Below are 12,295 nucleotides of genomic sequence, written 5' to 3' on the forward strand. Positions count from 1 at the left end.
TTGATGGACGTTTATGACTGAATTTTTCTTTACTTCGAACTAGGTCTTAGGGGGAGTTTGTTGCCGCATGTAATCCCTAGTTCTTAGTTATTTGTCGTTTAATACATTTGGTCATGTAATAACGTTTACTTTATGACTATTGATTTGCTATGTGTGTGTGTGTGTGCGCGCGCGCTTTAATATTTTATATCAATAGTTAAACTGCATACACAGTCGACTGACTGTGTCTGAGATGCAGTATATATACGGGTCTTAACCTCCATTACGAGGTTACACATCCTAATAACCCTAATTCGTTTGTTTTGAGTCCTAGTCGATCCCAATACCAAATACCACCAAATACCGTCGTTTAGGAGTCGTCCTAATCTAGACTCAACCCTAGGTTCGACTAATTCGACCCCGATACGACCCAATATTCGATTTACATTCGTTCTAGTATTTTCCGCAACTAGATCGGATTAAAAGCGACCTAAGATCCTTAGAAACAACGTCTACATGTATTATGATATGATGACAGATTATTAAACCGTATAATCATCTTTTAGAACAGATACTTCACATTTGGATTTAGATTACCACAAAATTATATTCCGATTAATCAAATTGGACATAGTGATCACCTTCTTGCTATTTATATGTGTTCTACTTTTACTACTCGTATTAAAGCTTAATTTTTTTGATATTATTTTTGGTGGTGATGAATTTGATGGGGTTTATTTTAAACATGTGTTTATTTAATATCTTTTTTAATAGTATCTCAGATAATATCTATTCTACAATTCAACCTATGAATTTCTTTATCATATCATTCGTTTTCTATAACATTGTTGATTTTATCATCTAATTTCTACTCCAACAATTAATTTTCTATATCATAGGTATTCAAACCGTATTGTTGTCTACTATGAAAATTACTTTAGGTATTACTCCTACTATATGAGCTATGTAATAGTAACAATAGGTAATACTTTGTAATATTTTGTAGGGTTAAAGCTACTCAATAGTCATATATATATATTTTTTTTGTTCCAATGTAGACCATATACCCTGAAAAATACGATTATATGCTATATATACATTAAAATAATGTGTTAATATAAACCATTGTAACTTGTTAACCTTTAGCAGTTTTTTGTCAAGAACATTAAAAATTAATTATGCGATTTAAATCTTGTTAGCTAATGATTCCTTGATAAAAAGTATAGTAAATCATGTTAACAACACTCGATCACTGTCATTTGTGCCAGAAATATCACTCAGTTTCCGAATTTGATGAAGAACAATCACGATGAATATGAAGAACACCAAAAATTAAAATCGAGATCTGTTGCTTTTAGAAGATGAATCCAATACGAAAGTTGATTGCAATCCTTTATAGAATACTCGAAAATCATATTCTTAACCTGAAATCACCTGTAATCTTCTAATTTGAATTGTGAAAATTCAGCTGACTTTTTGACATGTAGTTTTGATATTGCGCGTTTTGGTCATGTTTATCCTTGCAATATCGGGTCTATTTTGATTAGTTTGCTGCTGTATTGAAGACTTATTTGCATATAATCATTAAAGACTGGGATTGAGAGTTGGTTGGCGTAAATCACTGATAATTGTGCTAAAATGATTATTTATTGATCTTTTAAGTGTTCGTGTAAGAAGAGTTTGGTTTGAAGAGGATTTTTGGTTTTGTTACAAGTGAAACAAAAGATGGAGTCACTGCCTTCTTTACTGCGCGCCACCCTAAATTCAGGATGCCACCCCGTATAAAGAGAATTGAAGGCAGGAGATAATTAAAAAGTCACCAGGTTTCGAAGTAATACAGCGCGCCGTGCAGAAGATTGGCGTGCCGCGCCGATTTGGACAGGAAAAAGGGTAGTTGCAGTTTTTATAATAAGGAAAAACCCCTATTTTCTCATAACTTCACTTTGGCCGTTTTTGGAGAGCAAGGGTGCGGCAATTGGTGATTTTTGGGGAATTCCAAGTCATCAAGACATTCCAATCATTCCGGAAACAAGCTTCGATCCGATCAACGTGCAAGATTCTTCATCTAATTAGGTTGATTCTTTTGTTAACAACAATGAATTCATTAATTTTATGTTTAATTTTGATTGAAGTCATGATTGTTGACTAAACCATTCTTGTTTGTCTAGATTAATAAACCTATGCGTTGGATGTAATTTTCATCAATTGTTTTACTTTCGTATGATGATTTAAAGTTTGAGAAAAAGAAGCATTCTTATTGAAACTTGTCTATTCGATTCAATTGATTGTGTATTTGTTCGATATGATGAGAGTTCATCAATTTAATACTTATATTTTTGATTGGTTTAATTTATCTTAACTAGTTAATTGCTTAATCGAAGACGATAGTAAATTGAATTCAACAGGCTAGACGATATATGGTTGAATCATACACAACGAGAGTTGGTGTGATTGTTGATTACTACGAGAGTAGAGTCACAATTCTAGTCTTCATCTCAGTTGAGATATTTAGTCACACTTAGGAGGTCTTAAGTAACAGGGAATTTAGTGCTGTGTAATCATGCTTGAAGTGTCTGCACTGGGAAATTCCAGGTGGACCGATTAGAGAATTTACATACATTAGTTAAAAATTGGGACTTAATTTAACGCATCCAGCACTAGGTGTAAAAGGTCTAGACAAGCACTTGTTCTTCATTGATATTCACAACTATCTTTATTTGCTTAATTCTATTTTCTATAAACCAAAAAGCTAAAAATATTGTTTTTACTTTAATCTATCTCTTGATTCGGCTAATCGTAATATAGCCAAAACTAATAATTTCTTACTTTCTCTATTCCTAGTTTATTTGTAGTTTAATTATATTTAGTTTACAATCTTGCTTTACACGCCATAAATGTCCTTCGAACAAACTTTAGATTTACCATAATCTGTGCTATTACACGATTGGGTACATTGCCCGTGAGTGTGTTTAAATCATTTTAACCGATACTATTCCATTGATAATTAAATACTAGATTTTACATATCAAGTTTGACCTCCAAATTCGATCTCGATTTAGAGAGTTAGAATCTATATATATTCTGAAATCATAACGACATGATTCTAAGCACTTCTTAATTTTTACTTTTCTCTAAATCGTTCTAGATTAATTCGGAGGTCAAATAGGTCACGTTCTTCGCATAATGATGAAAAAACTCAGAATCTGTTGATGTTTATCGAGGTCCATCAATGTGTTTATGTTTAGAAGGATCTAACGTAGCTAACTGGAAATGTTGATGAGTTTTGGTCAAGTTTTGAGGTGTATTGGATTTGCACCACCATAAACTGCCATGGACCACCATAGCATGTTTAGCTGGTAACATGTTACCTTTTGTTTACATCGATACACTTTTTATAAGAATGTGACCTACATTAGTATTTTTTGAAGTATATAGCCTACATTGGAACAAAAAAAGTATATCGCTATTGAGCAGCTTAAACACTATTTTGTATTATGAAAATCTTAAATTGTGATAGAGTTTGTTAAATTTTAATGATGGTTTCAGAAAATATTGTCATGCACGGTTTTGAACAATGATCATTGTAATAAATAAATGTATGGATAAGTTTTGATTAATTTAGAATCTCCTTAAATATAGAGTATATGATAATTACTATAAATTATAGGTTAACCACAAACCGTCACATAAGCAAATTTAACCAGAATTAATAACAGACTGACACGTAGGATTATTGGCACGCGCTTTATAATATATATATATATATATATATATATATATATATATATATATATATATATATATATATATATATATATATATATATATATATATATATATATATATATATATATATATATATATATATATATATATTTAATCAAGACGGAAACACTTATTTGGGGAAAAGTGGGGGGAAGTAATTTTTTTCGTTTTTTCGAAATTTTTTTCAGACATCAAGATCACATGAATATATGAACATTTAAAAAAGACACTTTGTGATTAATGTTATTATTTTGGCGGGAAAACGCTTGAAGAAAAAAATGAAAACATGAATCATGAGTAATATTATGCTTTTAAGTTTTTTTTTTTTTTTTAGGTTTTAAAAATTAGGGTTTAAAAATTATGGTTCAAAAATAGGGTTTAGCTATTAGGGTTTAGAAATTAGGGTTTGAGGTTTAGAAATTAGGGTTTAGGGTATAGAAATTAGGGTTTAGATTGAATTTTTAACACGAAAGGTTTAGAGTTTAATGTTTAGGGTTTGGGGTTTAAGGACTAAACCCAAAACACTAAACCCTAAACTATAAATCGGGCTAAATTTTGGAAAAAAAAAACCTTCATATAAGATGAAAGAAAACAACGTTCTAAAAATATTATTAGGAATAATATTACTCATGATAAATGTTATCAATTATTTCTTCGATCATTTTTCTGCCTAAATAATAACATTCATCACAAAGTTTCTTTTTTAAATGTTCATATTTTCACCTAAACTTGATGTCTTAAATTTTTTTTAAAAAAACGAAAAAAAATTTATTTCCCCTCAAAAAAATGCTTTCCTCATATATATATATATATATATATATATATATATATATATATATATATATATATATATATATATATATATATATATATATATATAAAAGTTAATATAAGTAAATAAGATTATTATTATTATTATTATTATTATTATTTAATAAGCAACGGATATATCCCACCCACCCATTCAATTCAAACGGTCAAACCCGCCACATGTCCCAATCAAAACTTCCCCTTTGCGTTACCTCTCCCGTCGCCATCCCACGCATGTCTCCCTCGGCCCTCTCCACGCGCCGATACACCACCAGCCAGGGCGTGCCCGGTTGCCACCTCTGCAGCCACGACGTGCCCCTAATGCCGCTACAAGCGGTCTAAAGGAAGGAGGAGGCGTGAGATTTTAAAGGCGTTCGGTAAAAGGCGTTCGGTAAAGCTGTATTGAAGAAACCCTTTGACCATGATGGTATGGTTCGAGTGTTGTTTAGGATATTATTCTTCTAAAATTATGTAGGGTCCGTGAGTTGGCGCTTTAAAAAATAATGGATTAAAAATTGATTATTTAGTTTATTTATTTTTACTTATTATTTAGTTTATTTGGTTATTCAGTATCTCCCTAGATATTCAGTTAAACACTAAATTAGGCCATCACAATTCCTAATACTCTTTGAGCTATTGAATAATTGTATTAATGTTCTGCAAAGTGAATTTACAAAAATATCACCGTGAACGGTAATTGTACCAATTAAATATAACCATTCTTTATCATAATAAGTATATAGTTATAAATTACGAATTTAAATGTTTCCTTGAAAAAGAAAGGGAAAAAGGAAGCAAACAAAGTTATAAAAAATGACTTCCCTACGGGGAGCTTTCCGTCTATTAACGGTCGGTAAGTTTCATGATAAAAAAGAGTTAACGATCGGTTAATTAAACTTTTAACAAAAATTAAAGAAATGAAAATGGAAGGGGAAATAAGTAGCAGAAAAAAATTTGTAAAAAATGAAATGAAGTAAAAAAAATACAAGTTACTAAAATATCCCAAAGTTGTGAGTATATACATGTTTGCCATTGTAAACAGTGATTTCTCACCATAATTAGTGTATCATTGGAAGTTGTGATGTGGTCTAGCGATTGGTGGCATGCCTCCTTTAGGGGATGTCAGAAATTCGACCGCTGTTGACTACATATTAACCCACATCGCGTTGGGGGTAAAGGGGAGAGGGTTTTACCGTCCATGCCCCGTATGGGATTGGTACGGGTTTCCTCCTGGGCACGCAGTTGGGGGCGAGTATAAGTGTGTAGGAGATGAACGCGTGGGTGGTTAAGTTCCCCCTGGATGATCCTAACAATTGTAAAAAAAATTAGTGTATCATTGTGATTCTTCTTTTCATGGCGTCTCGTTTGTATCGTTTTTTTTTTTTTTTTTTTTTTTTTTTTTTTTTTTTTTTTTTTTTTACTTTCTGGCCGGAGGTCCCTGGAAGCAATCTCTCTATCTGACGAATATAGAGAGAAAGGAATTTCTCTACTATTGGGAGTGTTACACTCGGGGTGGAGAAATGATCGCTCTTTATTCTAGGATAGAGGAAGGATTGTCTACGATCAACCTCCCCCATACCCCACATTGGTGGGATTGGGTATTGTTGTTGTTGTGATTCTTCTTTTGTTAAGTCCCGAATCTGAACGGATATATGACATCTATAAGGAATAAGTGATGAATAAATAATTAGTGTTTGTTTTATGTGCTGAAAAATTGTCTAAATAATTAAAATTACTAAATTAACCCTATATGTCAGCATTTATAAGAGCAATTATTAAAAAGTAAGAACTTAAATGAAAATTCAAACTTAATTCAAATTTTTTTATTTATTAAAACCCGTCTTATTTAATAATCGACCATATACCCTTTTTAAATAAATAACTAATATAACATATATAGTTAACAGTTGACTTCATAAATAACTTCAAATCAGTAACACAATAACCTCACTGTTACAACGTGCGGACCCTCATTACCTGTTCTCTAACCCATCTATCAGTTATATGTTTTTTCAAGAATCAATTTTGAATATCTTGTCCAGATAATTCCACTTATTTTGTTTGGTAAGCAAGGAAACCCTCTTATGAAGGTACCGAGTGAAAAAAATCTGAAAATGAACCATTATATAACAAAGACGAAAAAAATAGTATTTGAAAATGAACCAATTTTAATTTTGTGTCGTTTTGATTTGTATAAGTTTGATACAAAACAGTTTTGTCTTTATATAAAAAATAAGCTTAACTGATTATATATAAAATATAAATAAGAGTAAACTTAAAAGTTTAATAATATTTATTATTTATTTTAAGATAAAAATATAAATAATAAGGTGCGAAGTTGTGATGCGGTCCATATGAGATTGGTGCGGGTTTTCTCCTGGGCACGCAGTTGGGGTCGGGTATACTGTGTAGGAGATGAACGCGTGAGTGATTAAGTTCCCATAGGTGATCTTAACAGCTGTCAAAAAAAATAATAATACGGTGCACTTTTGAAGGAACCGTTAAAGTATTATTCACATACATACCTAAGTATATTATGTGCTTCTGGATCTCTCTTATTCTGAAGCCACTTATGCCTAGCCACAGAAAGAACTTCCATGACTAACATCTTCTTCATCTTCTTCCAATGATCGTTTGCAGGAGCAAGAATAGTGCTCAAGTAGCCACCGCTTACTAGATAGCCTGACACGCAATCCGGTCTTGATGAGAAGATTCCATCGTTATCCTTCAAGATTTCACAAGCAATCTTAGGATCACTTACGGTTATGATATGAGTTTGTCCTATTCGAAAGCATAGGATGTTCGTATTCATTTCATCCATCATCCTATCAATCCATTTTAAGGTGGGTCGGTTTTTAATCATGGCGATTAAACTACCTATGAAGGGCAAGGGTGAAGGACCAGGAGGAAGCGGTGGTCGCCGTGGGGAACCAGTGTGCCTGATAAGCATGAAGGATACAAGTAATATGAAGGAGAGGATGAAAATGATCATCATGGTGACAATAGAAATTAGTTTTGAACAAGGAAATGAAGTTGAGTGTTTGTGTGTGTTTTTTTTTCTTTTGGCAAATGTATTATACTATATACAGATTAAATTTATATTTTATTAGGTTAAGAAATCGTTGTGATATTTTTTAGTTACTTAGGTTAACTAGTTTACGTTGTACGTAATAGAATGCACTACTAGAACGGGCGACGAACACAATTGCGGCGACGGAATCTCGCCGCAAAAAAACATGCTACACGACAAAATTTTTACCTTTTTAACCAGCAACTGGGTCCACAAACCAATTGCGGAGACACTTTTTGAGGATGTCGCTGCAAAAGAATTAACATAATTTTTTTTTTCATTTTCTTTCTATTTAAGATATGGTCAAACGTTAAAAATTAAATTGCGGCGACTAAAATCGCGGTAAATAGCCGCCGTGGTATTCTTACGCGCTGAAAAAGGCATATTCCCTGTAGTGATATTGCGTGATTACATATTGTGAAACGCTTTTAGTTTTTACATAAAATTCTAAGGTTATATCTTATTTTAATAAATGTTTATTTGTGTTTTTGATGGATTTCAAGTGATATTAAGGACTATTGAACAAAACGTCTATTTTACCAACGAATTATAACGATTCGTCCTCAATTATTTTTTTCTTTTGCCTAAACATTCTTGCAAATCACAAGGTCACCCTGGAATCCTACGACTCGCGATTTGTGAGTCATAGCCTAAAAGAAATTCAAGTCGCTATCGAGATTTTTACGTCCATGACCAAAAAAACAACAACTCGCAAGGTCGCAGGGTGTAGTCATGCGATTCTTGCGAGTTGCAATCTTGGTGGATTAAGTATAACAAGCTTTGTGACAGCTAACTTAGCACGAGTCGCAAGGTTTGCACGATCAGTAAGCTGACCTTGCGACTCTAATTCAACCATTGTAAACAGAGCTTACCCGTGTAAACCACTTACAAAGTAGCAAACTTGTACACATAGTAATGAACCTGGATTAACAACTAATTACTAACAAATCAATTTAACAACTAATCAACTCACAGTTTAATTTTAAGAACACTCAACTGCAATCAACTACAGTTAACTACAATTTACTAACAAGTAACACTAATTTAACAATAGTTAACTTTTTACATATATACGAATCAAACACAAATTATATGAATCTGTACATAAACAAACACTAACTGCTAGTTATGGTTAGTTATCCAATATAAATTAACCCTAACAAATCAAACTTTTAGTTCTGGTTAGGGTTTGGGTTCGGATTGGGGTTGGGGTTTAGTTTAAGGTTTGGGTTGGACATCATATTTAGCTTTATAAATTTATTTCTCATTCTTTCCTTATATTGTTGCCCTTCCTCCTCAGGGTCCCTCAGGTGAGAGTCAAACCGCCATATTACTCACTCCATATGCTTACATAACCACACCCCATAATCACCAAGTATACTAGCCTGCTGAGGGATGTCTACATAATGGGTAGTTGATAGTGCTCCAAACGAACATATATTTAGTCGCTATATCATCCCAATATGTAAAGTTTTTAGTTGTAATTATTCTATTTTTAAGTTGTAATCGTTTAAATAAATAAATGTGAAGACGAAGCATGAAGATTAAATGTCCTTGAAGAAAAAGTGCCACTAAAGCCTGAAAAGTGCCACTATAGCCATAGTGCACTCAAAAGTGCCACTAAAAGTGATTTAAAGACTTGCGCGGGTTTTGGGAGTTAAGGAAAATAATTTTTTGTGCAAATTACAAATTGCGAAACGCAAAGTACAAGATATCTACGCGTACAAAAAGACGTTCGAAAATTCGGAACCGAGATATAAACCGAGCATCAACGTATGATTCAACGGAGCTGAAAGTACAAGTCAACTATGCACAAGAATATAATAAAATATAATATATAATTATATATATATATATATATATATATATATATATATATTATATTATATATTATTAAAATTCAGCAGCCCACGTTTTAAATGAAGGATGAGAGCATGCCAGCCTGGCCATGCGATCGCATGGCATATGCACTGGAAGCCCATGCGATCACATGAGCCCCAGTTGATGGTCAGGTCTATAAATTGCAACGAATTCTGGCCGAATTACACCTACAACAACATAATATCTCTCTCCCTCTGTATAATATATATATATATATATATATATATATATATATATATATATATATATATATATATATATATATATATATATATATATATATATATATATATATATATATATATATATATATAAAATAAATATTAGTTTAGTTTTATATTAGTTAGTTTGGGTAATGTAACGGTTATTTTACGGGTTTTAAAGTCGGAACTCTGTCCCTGTAACACTACGCGATTAATAATCACTTTAAGCTAAATTCTCCCTTTTTAATTATGTATCGTACTTAAGTTATTATTATGCTTATTTGAGCCGAAGTAATCGTGATGTTGGGCTAAATATTAAGACAAGGTTATTGGGCTTTGGACCATAATTGGGGTTTGGACAAAAGACCGACACTTGTGGAAATTGAACTATGGGCTATTAATGGGCTTTATAATTGATTAACTAAATGATATCTTTTTAATTTAATATAGAGATTTATAATTTGACGTATCTATATATAACCACATACGCTTGACTGGGTACGGTGAGCGGGATATTTATAAATACTAATAATTATTCATTTGACCGGACACAGGAATGGATTAATAGTCAATGGACTCATTAAACACAGGGGTGGATTACATTCAAGGGAAATTGGTGTAATTGTTAATAAAGTATTAAAACCTTGGGTTACACGCAGTCGATAACCTGGTGTAATCACTAACAATGTATTAAAACCTTATTACAGTTTAAGTCCCTAATTAGTTGGAATATTTGACTTCGGGTATAAGGTTAATTTGGCGATGTAGTGACCCGAACTTTTCCATGTTTATATATATATTATGAAATTAATATTTACATGATTAAGTGTTTCCAACATGTTAAGCAATCAAACTTGTTAAGACTTGATTAATTGAAATAGGTTTCATATAGACAATTGACCACCCAAGTTGACCGGTGATTCACGAACGTTAAAACTTGTAAAAACTATATGATGACATATATATGGATATATATATAGTTAACATGATATTATGATAAGTAAACAAATCATTAAGTATATTAACAATGAACTACATATGTAAAAACAAGACTACTAACTTAATGATTTTTAAACGAGACATATATGTAACGATTATCGTTGTAACGACATTTAATGTATATATATCATATTAAGATATATTCATACATCATAATATCATGATAATATAATAATTTAAAATCTCATTTGATATTATAAACATTGGGTTAACAACATTTAACAAGATCGTTAACCTAAAGGTTTCAAAACAACACTTACATGTAACGACTAACGATGACTTAACGACTCAGTTAAAATGTATATACATGTAGTGTTTTAATATGTATTTATAAACTTTTGAAAGACTTCAAGACACTTATCAAAATACTTCTACTTAACAAAAATTCTTACAATTACATCCTCGTTCAGTTTCATCAACAATTCTACTCGTATGCACCCATATTCGTACTCGTACAATACACAGCTTTTAGATGTATGTACTATTGGTATATACACTCCAATGATCAGCTCTTAGAAGCCCATGTGAGTCACCTAACACATGTGGGAACCATCATTTGGCAACTAGCATGAAATATCTCATAAAATTACAAAAATATGAGTAATCATTCATGACTTATTTACATGAAAACAAAATTACATATCCTTTATATCTAATCCATACACCAACGACCAAAAACACCTACAAACACTTTCATTCTTAAATTTTCTTCATCTAATTGATCTCTCTCAAGTTCTATCTTCAAGTTCTAAGTGTTTTTAATAAATTCTACAAGTTCTAGTTACATAAAATCAAGAATACTTTCAAGTTTGCTAGCTCACTTCCAATCTTGTAAGGTGATCATCCAACCTCAAGAAATCTTTGTTTCTTACAGTAGGTTATTATTCTAATACAAGGTAATAATCATATTCAAACTTTGGTTCAATTTCTATAACTATAACAATCTTATTTCAAGTGATGATCTTACTTCAACTTGTTTTCGTGTCATGATTCTGCTTCAAGAACTTCGAGCCATCCAAGGATCCGTTGAAGCTAGATCCATTTTTCTCTTTTCTAGTAGGTTTATCCAAGGAACTTAAGGTAGTAATGATGTTCATAACATCATTCGATTCATACATAAAAGGCTATCATATTCGAAGTGGTAAACTAGTAATCACCAGAACATAGTTTAGTTAATTCTAAACTTGTTCGCAAATAAAGTTAATCCTTCTAACTACACTTTTAAAATCAACTATACACATGATCTATATCTATATGATATGCTAATTTAATTATTTAAAACCCGGAAACACGATAAACACCATAAAACCGGATTTACGCCGTCGTAGTTACAACCGGGGGCTGTTTTGGTTTGGATAATTAAAAACTATGAAAAACTTTGATTTAAAAGCTATACTTCTGGGAAAATAATTTTTCTTATGAACATGAAACCATATCCAAAAATCATGGTTAAACTCAAAGTGAAAGTATGTTTTTCAAAACAGTCATCAAGATGTCGTTCTTTCGACGGAAATGACTACCTCTTTCAAAAATGACTTGTAACTTGTATTTCCGACTATAAACCTATTCCTTTTCTGTTTAGTTTCAT

At 31.7% G+C, this 12,295-nt stretch overlaps 1 protein-coding gene across 1 annotated transcript in view; it reads right to left on the reverse strand.

The window, feature by feature from the left end:
• Positions 1 to 8,480, reverse strand: part of LOC139868597 (valine N-monooxygenase 1-like) — a 45,258-nt gene extending 36,778 nt beyond the window's left edge. The window contains exons 1-3 of the mRNA XM_071856932.1: positions 8,400 to 8,480; positions 7,814 to 7,872; positions 7,080 to 7,493 (exon numbers count right to left, since the gene is read on the reverse strand). Of these exons, the coding sequence (XP_071713033.1) occupies positions 7,080 to 7,493; positions 7,814 to 7,872; positions 8,400 to 8,480 (554 nt within the window). The remainder of the gene's footprint in view (positions 1 to 7,079; positions 7,494 to 7,813; positions 7,873 to 8,399) is intronic.
• Positions 8,481 to 12,295: the final 3,815 nt, after the last annotated feature.

Source organism: Rutidosis leptorrhynchoides, chromosome 9 (genome assembly GCF_046630445.1).
Source record: "Rutidosis leptorrhynchoides isolate AG116_Rl617_1_P2 chromosome 9, CSIRO_AGI_Rlap_v1, whole genome shotgun sequence".
NCBI lineage: Eukaryota > Viridiplantae > Streptophyta > Magnoliopsida > Asterales > Asteraceae > Rutidosis > Rutidosis leptorrhynchoides.